The 18,172-nt window shown below is 39.8% G+C and overlaps 1 protein-coding gene across 9 annotated transcripts in view; it reads right to left on the reverse strand.

Annotated features, from left to right (window-relative positions):
• Window positions 1-5,592: 5,592 nt before the first annotated feature.
• The window catches only part of CLHC1 (clathrin heavy chain linker domain containing 1), a 31,216-nt gene continuing 18,636 nt past the window's right edge, over window positions 5,593-18,172 (reverse strand). For 7 of the 9 annotated variants that reach the window (XM_043543863.1, XM_043543864.1, XM_037895942.2 and 4 more), the window contains 4 exons: window positions 17,641-17,815; window positions 15,444-15,646; window positions 6,999-7,178; window positions 5,593-6,039 (listed from right to left, as the gene is read on the reverse strand). In XM_043543863.1, coding sequence (XP_043399798.1) covers window positions 5,843-6,039; window positions 6,999-7,178; window positions 15,444-15,646; window positions 17,641-17,815 — 755 coding nt within the window. In that variant the 3' untranslated portion in view covers window positions 5,593-5,842. The remainder of the gene's footprint in view (window positions 6,040-6,998; window positions 7,179-15,443; window positions 15,647-17,640; window positions 17,816-18,172) is intronic. The other 2 variants (XM_037895945.2, XM_037895946.2) reach the window with 2 other exon arrangements.

The raw sequence follows: 18,172 nt of genomic DNA on the forward strand, positions 1-18,172 counted from the left end.
CACAAGCAAACCCAAATTAATGTAAATGATTCTTCTGCATCCTTGGGCTACTGAAGAAAACTTCTACTTGAAAAACCCTGTCTCAGGGCTTTGCCCTACAGTAGTGTGCTGCCCCTGTTATATGTCATCTGTTACCCTAGCGCTCAGCTTCTCTCTGCCAGAGAGATCTGCCCCCTCTGCAGTCTCTCCTGCAGGAGAGCTCCTTCAATCTACTTATGTCTTAGCTCTGCCCTATCTGGCCAGGAGACAATTAGCTGCTCACCACTGCAGGAGCAGAGCATGACTAGTTGGGTTCACTCCCTAGTCTTGCAGCCAGATGATAAACCCATCAAAGTCCCCTACTCCTCTTATTTACCAGTCTGCATCTTAACACAGTCCTTGGGTAGTATCAGTAGATACGCTCTGTTTAAATTAATTCAATATTTTGGCCTCCTCCTTAAATCGTTTCTTAAACAATTTTATATAACAGGTTATTGTAACAATTCATGAACTGTTACCCATTGCATCTGGTTAGGCTCACAGTTAAAGTAGACTTCTTAAGTTTCAATTATTACAACAGATCTTTCCTAGTGGTGCCACATAAACATTCGACTGGAGAGATGATAAGACAGATCCTTAACCTCACTGGGTCTCTTTTATGAAATGAGAATAATAATAATTCCTTTTATATAATAACAATAAAAATAACTGCCTACCAGACCGGGAGTGGGGGAATAGGAGGAAGCAGATGTGAAGCTTTGTAAAGCACTTGTAAGGACCAGATTTTTAAAGGTAAGTAGGCACCAAAAATGCAGATATGTTCCTAGTAGGATTTTCAAAAGCACCTATAGCCCATTGACTTCAATAGGAAGTTTGTCCACATTGGAAATTCTGTGTCTGCCCTGTGCCTATGTTGTTCTTCCTATAAGACACAAACAATTTCTGGAATTTGAGAAACTTGGCTAATTTCCTGGCTGCTCTGCATCTACCAGCAGAACAGCTAACAAGTAAATAGGCCAACCAAAGCAGCACATACTGAGAAAAGAGATAGGCTTTCCATTTGATCACATATTCTGGTTAGACAACAATGTAGCATATGGTTAATATCTGAGAGTTGGCAGGTCTGTTAAGAGTAAAACAATAAAACTCTTAAAAAGAAAAGGAGTACTTGTGGCACCTTAGAGACTAACCAATTTATTTGAGCATAAGCTTTCATGAGCTACAGCTCACTTCATCGGATGCATACTGTGGAAAATACCTTTTGGAACGATGTCCATCTGTTTGCATTTGGAAAGGAAGATGATGTCTGTCTGTATCTGTACAAGTTTTTTCATGCAGTTGATAGATTTCCACTCCATACAGCTAAATTTCCACAGTATGCATCCGATGAAGTGAGCTGTAGCTCACAAAAGCTTATGCTCAAATAAATTGGTTAGTCTCTAAGGTGCCACAAGTACTCCTTTTCTTTTTGCGAAAACAGACTAACATGGCTGTTACTCTGAAATAAAACTCTTGTGTTGCTAACCTGTCAGTGTCTTGTTCACTATAATAAAAGGAACTGAATTCACTTTCATCTTTCAGATGCTGCAGATAGTAAACAATGAAATAACTCTGAGAAGTATCAAAATTATTTTGGTACTGTTTTTCAGCATATTGCAGGCTTTATACTGTGGGAATGCCTGTTATATTTGTGTTCTTTGTCTTGATTCTGAGGACCAGAATCTGCTGTCTGTTACGCCAGTGTAAATCCAGAGTAATTCTAGTGGTAAATTAAATTACTCTGGATTTACACCCATGTAATTGGTCAGAATTTGGCCCCATTTTATTCTTCTAACAGTGTGGCTGGCTCATCAGAAAGTAACTTAGTGCTATTACTACTAAGGTATTATCCATATCTAAATGTGAGTCAAGCTATAGAGTCAGCATGAGCTATAATAAGAGAGAAAAAAACAAGGGCCTGTTTTTTCTCCCACACTGCTGTAAATCAGAAGTAACTCCATTGAAATTAATGGGATTACACCAATGTAAAATGGGAGTGAGAGCAGAATCAGGCCCCCAAGTCTATAAGAAGATCCGAGGCTTGGAGATGCAGGTGTAAACAATGGTTGAGTTTCTAAGGGGATTGGGGCAGATGATGGAGTGAAGGCCAAAGGAGGCTGAAGGGAAAAGTTAAGACTTGCAGATGCAAGCTGGACTGAAGAACTCTGAGGGGAAACTGTTGGATGAGGAAAGTGGCCAGTGGAAGCATGTGACTACGAGAACCAGGCAGAGGAAAAGACCAGCTAGTGAAGGAGAAATAGAGCTCAGGAACAGGTTTGCTGAGTTGGAAAATGAAGAAGGGACACAGCAGGCAGTAACTGAAGGTGGGAGGGCAAGGAAAAAGAAAAGAGCAGCTAGTCTTATAAGAAGAGAAGAGCCAATGGAGATACACAGAGTTCAGAACCCCAGGAGAATACAGGATGACTCGCAGAAGATTGCAAGAGAGAACAAAAGCCAAGAGGACTTGCAGGCAGATAAACCAGGAGGAAGGCAAGAGAATCACACCATCACCAGGAAAAACAGGTCTACGTGATTGGTGACTCCCTACTAAGAAAAACAGACAGGCTTGTCACCAGAGCTGATCCAGAGAACAGAAGGGTGTGTGTGCTGTCTTCCAGGAGCTAAGATACAGGATGTGGACCTGAGGCTGAAGAGGATCCTAATGGGAGCAGGAAAGAATCCACTGATTGTCCTTCATGTGAGAACAAATGATACAGCTAGATTCTCATTAGAACATATCAAGGGAGACTATGCCAGGCTGAGAACACACTTAAGGAAATGGAGGCTCAGGTAATCTTTAGTGGGATTCTCCCTGTGCCTAGAGGAACAGAACAAAAGCAAGACAAGATGATCATCAACAGATGGCTCAGGCAGTGGTGCTATAAGGAGGGCTTTGGGATGTTTGACCACTGGAAGGCATTCATGGACAGAGGACTGTTATCATGGGATGGACTCCACCTGAGAAGAGAAACAGACTTCTGGGATGGAGGTTAGCACAACTAATTAAAGGAGCTTTAAACAAAGAACTCAGGGGAAACAGGAAATGCTCATGTAATCCATACCTGATTTTAACATTGAGAAGGAGGTAAAAAGGATACAGCAATGGGTAGGAGAATGGACATTAAGAGGAAAGATCCTGCCAATAACAGTGAAGATAACGATCAGGTAGGCAATACTGGCAGAATGACTGTACCCAATTGGGCGAGGAATGTAGGCAAGGCCAAGGAGCAACAATTAAGATGTTTGTACAGGAATGCAAGGAGCCTGGGTAACAAAAAGGAGGAACTAATAGTACTGATGCAAGAAGTGAAACCAGGTATAATAGGGATAACAGAAATAGTAGAGTAATAGTCATGACTGGAGTACAGATATTGAAGGGTATGTGATAGTCAGGAAAGACTGAAATGCAGGCAAAGATAGTGGAGTGGTATTGTATATTAACCATGAGGTAGATTGTAAAGAAATTATAAGGGGTGGACTGGATAAGACAGTCTGTTTGGGTCAAAATCACTTTGGAAAAGAAAGTTACTAGAGGTTCCTGTGGATAGTGCTTGGAGTATGCTATAGACCCCCAGCATCCAATCTGGGTATGGATAGAGACCTCTTTAATATTTTTAATTAAATAAATTCTACTGGGAATTGTGTGATTATAGGATACTTTAACTTCCCACATACAGATTGGAGGACAAGTGCTACTAATAATAGTAGGGCCCAGATTTTCCGGGATGTGATAGCTGACAGATTTCTTCACCAAATACTTGCTGAACCAACAACAGGTGATGCCATTTTAGATTTGGTATTGATGAGTAGTGAGTGTGATGTTGCACCCCATAATGTTTTATGGAAATATGCTTATTAAAGGTGCTTAGGAAATATGCTTATGAAATATGACATAACTAGAATATATTTTATGTTAGATATGCCATGTAACATATCGCTGCAAAGGTTATGATCTACTGGATATATTCATCCTATTTGTATGCATGTATAATTTTTGTATTCAAAGTTATGAATATGGGCTATGTACTAGTTCAATTTTAAGTAGCCTCACTGAAGCAGTTGGTCAGCTTCCTGAGAAAAGCAGTTGGTCAGCTTCTCAGTAAGTGCCCAATCAAGAAACACTTAAGCTAACAATGAACTTGGAGACGCCAATCCACATCTGAGCTTTCCCGGGAACGTGGCCTGGCTGGTAAGGATCTCAGTCAAGCATGGACATGTGACTTGCCCATGTGACTCCAAAACTCCATCTTGGAGCTGGATTCTGCATAGGAGACAGGAGGGGGTCTCCACCCACAAGAGGAAGTCTATTTAAGCCCCTGGGAGACCCCTCCATTTTGTTTTCAGCTGGCTCAAGAGGTAGCCTCTCCACCCCCAACGGATACCTGAAAGAAACTGGAACAAAGGACAGTAACCACAGGAGTGTGAATGATTGCTGGACCCAGACTAGAAGGAGACTAGTCTGTAAAAAAAGCTTACTAGAACATCTCTGAGGGTGAGATTTCATCTGTAATCGCTTTCTTACTGTATTAGACATGGACTTGCGTGTTTTATTTTATTTTGCTTGGTAATTCACTTTGTTCTGTCTGTCATTACTTGGAACCACTTAAGTCCTACTTTTTGTATTTAATAAAACCACTTTTTACTTATTAATTAACCCAGAATATGTATTAACACCGGGGGGGAGGGGGCAAACAGTTGTGCATACCTCTCTATCAGTGTTATAGAGGGCAAACAATTTATGAGTTTACCCTGTATAAGCTTTACACAGGGTAAAACGGATTTATTTGGGGTCTGGACCCCATTGGGAGCTGGGCATCTGAGTGTTGGAGACAGGCACACTTTTTAAGCTGTTTTCAGTTAAGCGTGCAGCTTGTGTGGGATGTGGTTCAGACCTGGGGCTGTGGTTGTAGCAGGCAAGCATGTCTGGCACAACCAGGCAGGGTTCTGAAGTCCCAAGCTGCCAAGGAAAATGGGCTCAGAGGTAGTCTTGGCACATCAGATGGCAGTTCCAAGTGGGTTTCTGTGATCCAACATGTCACAGTGAGGACCTCATAGAAAAACTGGTTGTAAAGGACAACCGTGGTTTGAGTGATTATGAGCTAATTCAGTTTAAACTAAATGGAAGGATAAATAAAAACAGATCTGCATTCTTCCTGTTTATATTGGTATTTGATGTTTCCAGCTCTCATGCCCACACCTCTGAAAATCTCTGCCAATGCAAACCCAGTTTATTTGTTGGTAAAGGCCGTATTTGAATATCTTCCTTTTCCGAAGGCTGTAATGCCTGTCTCTTAGCCAGCAATATGAACCAAGTAAGACTCTCATGATTGCCTCTGATGGTGTAATTCAATTGTCAGATGTGCATGTGCAACATCCACTGGAGTTAATAGGAACTGCACCCATATCTCTGAAGGCAGAATGTGGCCCCCCAGGAAACAACTGTCTTCCTTGCTTCCAGAGGTCCCAAAATCTTATTCATTTCATTGGCAATGGGACTCATATGATGATTCCCTCCCTCCCCGCAAAAAGACTGAAGCATAAAGATGGACAAAAGAAAAACTTGGAACTATTCAATACAAGGAAATATATAAACATACTTTCACAATATTCATTAACTAAATAGGCCGAGTTTGTTCTACACTGAATATACCTTCCCAGTTAAGACACACATGTATTAAAAGGGGATACTAATTTACATTTGATGGCAAAAAGAAGTACCAGCTCTATTTCTGAGTGATCAGTGTTTACTATAATTCATACAAACAACTATAACGATGCTTAGGTTGAATGTTGTTAGAGCTCCCTCAATTGCTTTATAGAAGAACTACAAGAAAACATGTTCCATTATCTTTGCATCATCATCAAATGGGGAAATCTGAACCACTCCTTCCTGTGAGGTAAGGATCGAGAGGATTTCTTGAGACAATTTTTCATGCTTATTTTCTGCACATGTATCTGCGATCTTCTTCCAACCTTCCAAGGTACAGACCGTATCATTTAAAATAACTTGTTCCAGCGCATCTGATGAAGAAAAAAATACAATGTAGTGGCACAGTATTTGCCCTCAATCAGTTTCTGCTTTGCTCATATTAAAACAAAGAACAAAAAGAGGCACGATCTTAGGGTATAATATGACTACAGATCAATAATTCTTTTTCCAGTTGGATAAATTCTAAGGGTAAGGACCAAATAAAGAGATAACTGATCAAAAATCCAATAGAAAAGTAGTGTTTACTTTATTTATAAAGATTAAAAGCCACATCCTCCCACAGCACTCAAAATCATGTCTGAAACCCCCATGACCAGCAGAAAAACTGGAGAATGTGTAGCCCAATTCTGCCTTTTATTTTTATATAAAGTTAATGGATGTTTTGCTATTGACTTCAGTGGGAGTAGGAAAAGGCCATCATTTGGGAGTAATCATCACTGCAAATGGAAAAACCAAATGCGCCAAGTTGCCAAATTACATGGCCAAGAAAGGTCCTTAACTCTAGAAGAAAGTACAGGAATTTGCAGCAGACGCTACCAAAGTGCTAATTTGAACACAGGACTGAGCAAGGCAGGCTGTAGCAGATAGCAAAAGTAACTTTTTTGATCTCAAAGGGAGTACCATGAATACTGAGATTGCAGAATTGGTCCCATTGTAAACAGAAGGTGCTTAGTTATTTTAATCACCCTCCAGTATAGATTAAGGATAATAGGAGCATCAACGACACAATAATTTATGGATTTGGGGTTTGTTTTTTGGAAAGTATCAATGGAAAGGGAAAAGATTAACTATGTGTTTTTAAATTAGCTGAATTAAATTTGTTAACACAATTAAATGATTGTGACCTCAATAACTTTGTTTTTATTCATTTTATTGCCATTTACAATGGAATTGCTTTGTAACTTCCCAGATACTGCAATGAAAATAGAGAAATGTGACATTTACATAACTTCACTATAAATGTCTGTTAATTACATCTTATTGTACTTACTCTTCTCACCCATGTTTATTTCCTCTAACAGTTGTAAACCATGCTCTTTGTGATCAGTATCAATGAGTGAGAGGATCGTAGCCCCAATGGATAATAATGCTGGTTTCTCATTCCACTCTTGAGTTAGACAATGAATTAGCTCAATACTAGGACAGTTTTTCAGTAGGAATAAGTAATCATCTGAAAACAATCATCCAGGTCATTATACAGTTGTGGGTGTTCACACAAACACAGAAGCATGATAACTCCAATTCTGATCTCACTGACCACGGTAAATCAGGTGAAAGTTCAAATAAGTTAGTGTAAAACTAGTATATGTGAGATCAGAATTTGGTCTCATTTATCTGGAAGAAAAGATAAACAGCACAATAATTAAATTCACAGATGATACTAACTAGGGAAGTGTTGCAAATATCAAAGAGGATAGAAATAATAAGAGAGACCTTGAAGTTGTTAGAAATATGGGCAAGAAATAAATTCAGACTGGAAAATGCAACCTAACAGAACAGAGGAATAATAATCTGAAGAAAGATATTAAATGGGAGAGAGATACTTGGAAAGCAGCACTGTTGAAAAGGGGCCTAGGGAATTGCTGAGTGCAAAAGTGATATGAACTTGCATTGCTATATGGCCACAGAGAGAAGCTAATGTGATTTTAGTTTGCTTACACAGAGGTGTCACATCCCAGAACAGTGGAGTGACAGCCCCTCTCTCTATATAGCACTGGTGAGACAGCACCTATATTAGAATGCTGCAACAGTTATAGGCACCACAGCAGCAGATGCAGGTTGACATAACGGAGAGAAATCATTTAAAGAAAAATGACTGAGTGGATGGAGGAAATGGCATGAAGAAAAAATAAGAACCAAGTAGCACAATCCTGCAGCATGCTAAACATCTTCAGTATCTACTGCCTTTCCTGCATGACTGGGCCCTAAATATGCATAGTTTGGCTAAATGACCGGACAGGATATGAATACTGTTGACAAGTATCTGAGGTTGTAAACACGGAGGGTGAAATTCTGGCCTCATTAAAGTCAATGATAAAATTTCCAGGACAAAGAAAAAATATTTACAGTGAGGCCTAATAGCCTAATTTTGATGGATCTATGATTCTGCTTAATCTGTGTATCTATTTTTTTGGAGAATTCACACTGACCAGTCCCGGGTACTATAAACATTAACTGCTGATGGTATGGTATCTGAGCAAATACATAATGTGTTCTGAAGTAAGAAGAGTTGACCAGATGGGATTTTTACATTTCTCTATTCAAGGTCTTGGGACAAGCTCAAAAGAACAACCAAGAGAGTTTAAATAGATAATTTTGCTCTTTATTGAGGAACAGAATGTGCCCCAGATTCTTGTCTGTGTTAGGGCTGCTATTTTGCTGCTCTACTGTCTAAAGCAGTCCTAAAGCAACCTAGCCACCTGCAAGAGGATCACCCCAGTGCAATGCATGCTTTGTTGCTGTAGAACTGGCCTAACTCCTCATACACTATCCCCATTCATGACTGTCAGTGTAAGGGACATACCTGGGGAAAGGGGGCATGACCAGGTCTTCCCTGCAGTTCACCAATCCTTGACTGCCATGATGGCAGCATGGGGCTATTGCCAGCTAGTGTAAATTAGAACACTATTAGAACAATATTAGAATAGGCTGCTCTAACTCACTCCAGGGAACCAGCCCAGTACAGCCAGTTTAGGAATGGGGGGAGCACAAAGGTGCCATAAAGCCACCTTTGCACCCCTTTCCCCCCCCACAAGTTGTGTTGTATACCCCTTGTGTGCAGCTGAGAATCAGGATCTAGGCATCCAGTATGTGATGTAGTCTTTATGCTGCCTACTTCTTCAGCTAACATAATCAGACTAATCAACAGGACAAGATAATTTGAGGGTGCATCTGCATCTTGTTTACAAGGTAATAACTCTGAAGCTGAACGATCCACACTTCCAATACAAAGAAAAACCAATTTTAACTTTCAAATGATGTAATCACTAATACAGAAAATAAATAGATGCCTCAATTTATTTTAGGCCAGTAGCTTAACTTTTTAATTCTATGGAACAACTTACAAAAGAAATCATCTCTGCTGAACCACATCCCTTTCTATAACCCACTCCTTCACCTTTCCTGCAGCATTCACTATCTCTTCTGAATGTGCCCACAGAACATATTTTCAGGATCAGTGCTCTGCAATATTACACCCTCTTTAGGGACATAAATATGGAACAATATGCCACTGCCTATCAACATCCATGAATGATACTCAACTCAAAAATAAATAGTGAACAGGATTTTATCAGTATTAGTCACAATAAATGGGTTTGTTCAAGACAAAAAAAAGAGGTGGACCAAATATACATGCATGCCTGATGCTGAAGGAAATCCTATTTTAATGTAATACGCTGGCAAAATTATTGACAAGATTAGCATCATCTTGAGGTTTTGACAACTTTCAATTTGAATTTGTGCAACCAACATTTAAAAATCTATCAACATTTTCATTAGTTTGCATTCACAAATCAGCATTCTTTGATCTTTCAGAACATATCTTCACTTCTTCCATCGTCTTTGTTTTTCCCACCCATTTGCAATGTACAGAGGATGAATGTTCCGCTATACAGCCATGTTGACAAAAAACAATTTTTGTGAAAGCTACACTGGAAAGTCACACTATAGGACTGTCCCATGTATTTTTCAAAAACATAATATCTGGATTACACAGGGGCAAAGTGATTTTTGAAAAAGTCTCTAGGCCAGATCCATAGCTGGTGTAAATCAACATAGTTTCATCTATAATCAGTGGAGCTATGCTGATTTACACTGGCTGAGAATCTGGAGTATAAACTTAAATATTTTGAGCTATCAGTTAGAAATAAAAGCATAAAATTAAGTGCTGCATAATCCATAGATGCATCTTTTTTGTAAAGGTAAAAAACAGCAAGTGTACATCTAAATAGGCATGCAACTCCATGTGCTTTCAATACAAAGCTATAAGGAAATGTGATTGCATGAGAGCAGAAACATATGGATCGAAATCCTGGCTCCCCTGGCAAAACCCTTATTGACTTCACTGGGGCAAGGATTTCACCCCAGTGGGTATTGGACATGATTGTCTAGTTGTGTGTTCAACTGTGCTTTCTATCATAACTGATTAAGTGTCTTCACTTCCAAATATAGGCCCTAATCCTGCTAAAATTTAGGCTCATGCCTAGTTTTACTCGTTCTGTGTGTCTAAGTGCCTGCAGAATCAGGACTTCAGTCAATATATTTGGATGCAGAATTAATCCAATTATGGTTTGACAAAAGAGAAAAGTACTTACTTCTAAAATGTAGTTATCTAAAATACAGAGCTGTAGTAATACCCATGTTCCTAGCATGAGAGTGGTGAGGGGGTTTTCTATAGTTTAACTGCTCAATATTGGCGCCAGCGCAGAGCTTCCAAATTGGAAATGTACATAATCTAGAAACATCAGATGCATATATTCTCATAGAGTCATAGACTTTAAGGTCAGAAGGGACCATTATGATCGTCTAGTCTGACCTCCTGCACAACGCAGGCCACAGAATCTCACCCACCCACTCCTGTAATAAACCCCTAACCTATGTCTGAGCTACTGAAGTCCTCAATTCAAGGTGCAGAGAATCCTCCAGCAAGTGACCCGTGCCCCACACTGCAGAGGAAGGCAAAAAACCCCCAGGGCCTCTGCCAATCTGCCCTGGAGGAAAATTCCTTCCCAACCCCAAATATGGCTATCAGCTAAAAACCCTGAGCATGTGGGCAAAACTCATCAGCCAGACACCCAGGAAAGAATTCTCTGTAGTCACTCAGATCCCATCCCATCACAGGCCATTGGGCATATTTACCGCTAATAGTCAAAGATCAATTAATTGCCAAAATTAGGCTATTCCATCATACCATCCCCTCCATAAACTTATCAAGCTTAGTCTTGAAGCCAGATATGTCTTTTGCCCCCACTGCTTCCCTTGGAAGGCTCTTCCAGAACTTCACTCCTCTAATGGTTAGAAAACTTTGTCTAATTTCAAGTCTAAACTTCCTGATGGCCAGTTTATATCCATTTGTTCTTGTGTCAACATTGGTACTGAGCTTAAATAATTCCTCTCCCTCCCTAGTATTTATCCCTCTGATATATTTATAGAGAGCAATCATATCTCCCCTCAGCCTTCTTTTGGTTAGGCTAAACAAGCCAAGCTCTTTGAGTCTCCTTTCATTAGACAGGTTTTCCATTCCTCGGATCATTCTAGTAGCCCTTCTCTGTACCTGTTCCAGTTTGAACTCATCCTCCTACACTAGAGGAGGTTTTGGAATTAATTGAGAAATTTAACAGTAACAAGTCACCGGGACCAGATGGCATTCACCCAAGAGTTGCGAAAGAACTCAAGTGTGAAATTGCAGAACTATTAACTATGGTTTGTAACCTGTCCTTTAAATCAGCTGTTGTACCCAATGACTGAAAGATAGCTAATGTAACACCAATATTTAAGAAGGGCTCTAGAGGTGATCCTGGCAATTACAGACCGGTAAGTCTAATGTCAGTACCAGGCAAATTAGTTGAAACAATAGAAAAGAATAAAATTGTCAGACACATAGAAGAACATAAATTGTTGCACAAAAGTCAACATGGTTTCTGTAAAGGGAGATCATGTCTTACTAATCCATTAGAGTTCTTTGAGGGGGTCAACAAACATGTGGACAAGGGGGATCCAGTGGACATAGTGTACTTAGATTTCCAGAAAGCCTTTACAAGGTCCCTCACCAAAGGCTCTTATGTAAATTAAGTTGTCATGGGATGAGAGGGAAGATCCTTTCATGGACTTAGAACTGGTTAAAAGACAGGGAACAAAGGGTAGGAATAAATGGTAAATTTTCAGAATGGAGAGGGGTAACTAGTGGTGTTCCCCAAGGGTCAGTCCTAGGACCAATCCTATTCAACTTATTCATAAATGATCTGGAGAAAGGGGTAAACAGTGAGGTGGCAAAGTTTGCAGATGATACTAAACTGCTCAAGATAGTTAAGACCAAAACAGACTGTGAAGAACTTCAAAAAGATCTCACAAATCTAAGTGATTGGGCAACAAAATGGCAAATGAAATTTAATGTGGATAAATGTAAAGTAATGCACATTGGAAAAAATAACTCCAATTATACATACAATATGATGGGGGTTAATTTAGCTACAATTAATCAGGAGAAAGATCTTGGAGTCATCGTGGATAGTTCTCTGAAGATGTCCACGCAGCGTGCAGCGGCAGTCAAAAAAGCAAATGGGATGTTAAGAATAATTTTAAAAGGCACAGAGAATAAGATGGAGAATATCTTATTGCCCTTATATAAATCCATGGTATGCCCACATCTTGAATACTGCGTACAGATGTGGTCCCCTCATCTCAAAAAAGATATACTGGCATTAGAAAAGGTTCAGAAAAGGGCAACTAAAATGATTAGGGGTTTGGAACAGGTCCTGTATGAGGAGAGATTAAAGAGACTAGGACTTTTCAGCTTGGAAAAGAGGAGACTAAAGGGGGATATGATAGAGGTATATAAAATCATGAGTGGTGTGGAAAAAGTGAATAAAGAAAAGTTATTTACTTGTTCCCATAATATAAGAACTAGGGGCCACCAAATGAAATTAATGGGTAGCAGGTTTAAAACAAATAAAAGGAAGTTCTTCTTCACTCAGCGAACAGTCAACCTGTGGAACTCCTTGCCTGAGGAGGTTGTGAAAGCTAGGACTATAACAGGGTTTAAAAGAGAACTGGATAAATTCATGGAGGTTAAGTCCATTAATGGCTATTAGCCAGGAAAGGTAAGGAATGGTGTCCCTAGCCTCTGTTTATCAGAGGGTGGAGGTGGATGGCAGGAGAGAGGTCACTTGATCATTACCTGTTAGGTTCACCCCCTCTGGGGCACCTGGCATTGGCTACTGTCAGTAGACAGGATACTGGGCTAGATGGACCTTTGGTCTGACCCAGTGTGGTCACTGTTATGTTCTTAAATATGGGAGACCAGAACTGCACACAGTATTCCAGATTAGGTCTCACCAGTGCCTTGTATAATGGTACTACCACCTCCTTACTTTACTGGAAATACCTCGCCTGATGCATCCCAAGACCGCATTAGCTTTTTTCACGGCCATATCACATTGGCGGCTCACAGTCATCCTGTGATCAACCAATACTCCAAGGTCCTTCTCCTCCTCTGTTACTTCCAACTGATGAGTCCCCAGCTTATAACAAAAATTCTTGTTATTAATCCCTAAATGCATGAAGAAGCCTCGCCTCAGATGGGTAGTGGTTGTGGGTTGATCTATTATACCTAACTAAAACTTAAAAGAATAATTATTACAGCTAAATTATTTTCTCTTCTCCAAAGATACAAGCTGCAACAGACCCCCCTGCTCACAGGGGCTCTGACATCAGGGATGTTGCTATAAAAATATACACCATTATCTATTTATAAAAGATACTGAAATGCTACAAAATGTGTGTTCGTAAATTATTAAATTAAATATTTATATACAAATAAATTAAACATATATACAAACATACATAAAAAGTTGGGAAAGGATGGCAAGAGAACGCAAGAAATAAAATACTTTATGAGAAATGTGAATAATAACTAGCAGAGAAATCCAAAAATAAATTAAAGGGGTTCGTGAATTAAAACACTCCTAGTTTGGCCAATATTCGTTAGGCTTTAAAAGACCTTGAACTTGCAGGTCTGCTATGCAATGACAATGCCATATGCAGTCAGACAGCTTTTAAACATGATTCTTTTGGAGACAACAGAATCTAATGTACTGGTGTCAAAAGAAATAAACGATGGATATTTTAAGGATTTTAGCCCATCAGATAAAAACCTGAGGACATTTTCATGTCAAACTAGACAGAGGAACTCACTCACGACATTCTATGTCAAGTTTGGAGAGAAGGGCTGTCAAGGTTCCTTCCCCACTCTGAATTCTCGGGTACAGATGTGGGGACCTGCATGAAAGACCCCCTAAGCTTATTCTTACCAGCTTAGGTTAAAAACTTCCCCAAGGTACAAACTTTGCCTTGTCCTCGAACAGTATGCTGCCACCACCAAGCGTTTTAAACAAAGAACAGGAAAAGAGACCACTTGCAGACATCTTCCCCCAAAATATCCCCCCAAGCCCTACACCCACTTTCCTGGGGAAGGCTTGATAATAATCGTCACCAATTGGTACAGGTGAACACAGACCCAAACCCTTGGATCTTAAGAACAATGAAAAATCAATCAGGTTCTTAAAAGAAGAATTTTAATTAAAGAAAAGGTAAAAGAATCACCTCTGTAAAATCAGGATGGTAAATACCTTACAGGGTAATCAGATTCAAAACAGAGAGAATCCCTCTAGGCAAAACCTTAAGTTACAAAAAGACACAAAAACAGGAAAACACATTCCCTCCAGCACAGCTTATTTTACAAGCCATTAAACAAAAGAAAATCTAACACATTTTCTAGCTAGATTACTTACTAACTTTACAGGAATTGTAAGGCTTGCATTCCTGATCTGTTCCCAGCAAAATCATCACACAGACAGCCCAAATCCTTTGTCCCCCCCTCCAGATTTGAAAGAATCTTGTCCCCTCACTGGCCATTTTAGGTCAGGTGCCAGCAGGGTTACCTTAGCTTCTTAACCCTTTACGGGTGAAAGGATTTTGCCTCTGGCCAGGAGGGATTTTATAGCACTGTATACAGAAAGGTGGTTACCCTTCCCTTTATATTTATGACAAGGGCTTTGCCAAGACAGAGGCTGGGAATGATTAACTATCAGAATCTGCTTTATAGACATATTCTCAGAGGGCCTGATTCTACACTTCAGTGCAGTTTATGTACCGAGTGTAAAATGGTGCCATTATGATTTGCCAGGGTTTTATAACCACTTTGCACAGGTGCAAATGATGCTAAGAACTCATTAGGCAATTACCTCAGTTTCCATTATCATATTTAAAGAATTTCTCTGCAGCCTCTAGTTACCAGATTAATGAATCTATGATTAAACTACAGATGGGCCAAACTAGCCTCTTAGATTTTGAAACTTTAGGCTATGGAGTCCTCTACCAATCTCACACTAGTCTCTACGGCAGATCAATCGGGAGCTACTGAAGCATGGTTCTCTGAAGAAATTCCCTATTTCCAACTGAACTAGTCACTTTAGTTGCTTTTAGGGTAACATATCTAGTTATTTATATTATTTACATATGCAGTGGCATCTTAAGAGCCAAATACTGCTTCCATTATACTCAATGAGAACAGAATTGGATTTTTACTGTGAATTTAAAATGTACAATTTAAAAATTTAGTCCAAAATGTTACCATGATAAGATTTAATTTTTAACCCTGAGATAAACATTTGGTAGAAAAATGATGAAAGACAATATAATAAATGCCGTTATTTACCGAAAGTGAGGTGTTTGAATTGCTGTATATAATCCATTGCTCCACAAATTTGGCCCTGTTTACACAAGCACAGAGCAGCTTTCTTGTGCACGCCACACTGACTGTAGGCAATCTGAGCCAAAGCCAAACACTTGGACTTGTTGAATGGTTCCACCTCCCCATAGTCATAAATTACATCCCCTGCTGCCTCACAAAACGTCAGCCTGAAGAAAACAAGGTAATAAAACAAACCAGACAGTCATTTGTGTGTTTTCATAACTCTGGAGCACTTCAGAATCAGTTACACTGGAACTGGATTGTGTGTGAAAATACCAGACTGACTGCTCCCCTTCAGCTCTTGTGTCCCTCTGCCCTTGTCCCCAACTCTGCTTTTGAGTTGGGTTGTTTCCTCCCTCCCCTTCCACGTGCTTGCGCCACAGCAGGCAGAGATCTAGGAGCACGGAACAGACAGCCTCTTCATCAGTGCCTGTGCCATGTTAGCCATTGGTGGTTGGAACGGGCAACTGCAGCCCTTGCAGCTCTCCTGTATATGTGTGATTCCAGTTGGGGTGCAAGGACGTGTATGGGGAAGGGAAATGTGTGTTCTGCCCACTTTGTGACACCTGGTAAGTCAGGCAAAGAGTCTGCTGCTGTTGAGTTGGGAACCTACTCAGTGCATTCGTGGGGTAGACACATAAGAACCTCAGAGGATAATCAGTGCAGCTGGCATAAAGGAACTGCGTGAGGCTATAGCAAGTTCAGTGCAGACAAAATGTCTGGAGATTTCAGATGCTTATAACTTGGCCAAATTTGGATGGACTGCCTCAGAGGCAGGAAAAAACACCTCCCTGACTCCAATGCTACTCTAACAAATTTCAAGTTCCTACTCCAATGCATGGAGTCTACAGAACTCTTCAAAGAAAGAATTTTTTTTAACATTGGCAAAACAACCTACTTTTCTCTAATATCATTCTCAGAAATGGTTTTGTTTAAACTTTGCGAAGAAATTCAGACTGAGGAAGACATCTGGCATGGAAAATTTCAGCCTGAACAGGTAAAGCTTTGCAAAGTACAAGCAACTGAAAATGGGGGCTTATGATGGAAAGTGTTAGGCACCCTTAACTTTGGTATCGCTACCAGCTCTACCTATAATTCAAGTAATTTTGGAATTTTTTAATATTTGTACTGTCCCATTCTAAAGTCATAATAAAGCACTTCAGAGTGTGCGTCAGGCTGAGACATCTTTACTAACCTTATAGTTATGACAAAAGGATGTAGACCTCCTGTCCTCCTCCACATACGAGGCCTGGCTTGACATTTCAACATAATTTCCAGTGTCCTATTGATTTAGCAATTACTATAATTCTAGTGATATAATATGCTATAATGGCTCTTTTGGAAAGATTACTGCATGAGGTAGGAAAAGCCATAAAGAGAAATGCCCCATGTCAGAATTCTAATTAGATTAATGTCATGCTGAACAGTGGAAATCTCCCAAACTGTTCTTGTGGGATTTCCACTCTTTTAAAATGCATCTGAAATGGATCTGGAAAACAGGTTCCTTCCAGTTTAGGATTTGATCCAAAAGCAAAATTGCAGAGGCGCTATTAGTTCTGGAAATTCAAATTTGAATACTTCAGTCCCCACAGATGAAATACAGGGGGTGGAAGATAGCTTTGAGTTTCCAATTCAGGTCTGTCTCTTGAAGTAACTGTATTAAATACTGTATAGATACTGCTGTTATTATAGAAACAGTCACATATAAGAGTAAAAACAAAACTTCTAGCTTTTCCAATAACTGCAGGTTTTTAATTTTTAAAAAATGGTACCAGAACAAAAAACAGTCTCACGATCTGATTTTCATATAACTTTTTACTAGAGTATAGGAGAAAAGGGGCCTGAAACAAAATTTTGGTCTGCAGTGATCTAACAAAGGCTGATATCTTAAATGAAATGTTGCATTCTGCAAAAATAGCTTTTCATGCTCTTCATTTTTCTTGGTTTATGCCACGGTGAATTTAATAAATAGCATTGAAGAACTGTATCTGCGAGATTGCCATTTTGTGATATTGTGTTTGCATGGTTCTAATTCACAAGAAAAGGAGAGTGATCTTTTTTAACAGGCAAGGCCTGATCACTTAGAAAAAGCATGAATGCAACTTTTACAGGGGAAGGGTACATACCCATATGAATCCAAGTACACTACAGGCCTACTTACCTTTGCTGTGTGACCCAGTGCATAACTAGATTTAACTGTTTTTCAAACAATGCACATTTGATTGCTTCCAGAGTCATGGCTGCACACAGAGGGTGTCTAACTGCAGCACTTGAGCTTATGAGGGCCTCAAAATATCTCAGCAAAGGGAGAATCCTCCCTTTAACAGCACCAAGAGCTAGAAGGAGGAAAAGGAAAGTCACTGAGCAAAATATTTTGGAAAATAGCATTTTCCAATAGTTGGGGTGGTTTTTTTGCTTTGCTGATGTCCCCAGAATCTCCTGGACAAATCTGAACTAAAGGCTCAATCCTGCAAGATGCTGAGCCCCCTCTGCTGCCATGCTAGTCAATGAGAATTGAGGCTGCTCAGTACAGAAGATGGTGGGCACATCACATGATTGGACATTATCTGTGGACACCTAAAGGCAAATTTTCATAGCAAAATGTGTGGATTTAAACCACTGAGGCTACATAGAGTTGCCTAGTGAAATGCCTGCATATCACTTTGAAAATGCACCTCCTAGTGGTAAGGCTA

Source organism: Chelonia mydas, chromosome 3 (assembly GCF_015237465.2).
Source record: "Chelonia mydas isolate rCheMyd1 chromosome 3, rCheMyd1.pri.v2, whole genome shotgun sequence".
Taxonomy (NCBI): Eukaryota; Metazoa; Chordata; order Testudines; family Cheloniidae; genus Chelonia; species Chelonia mydas.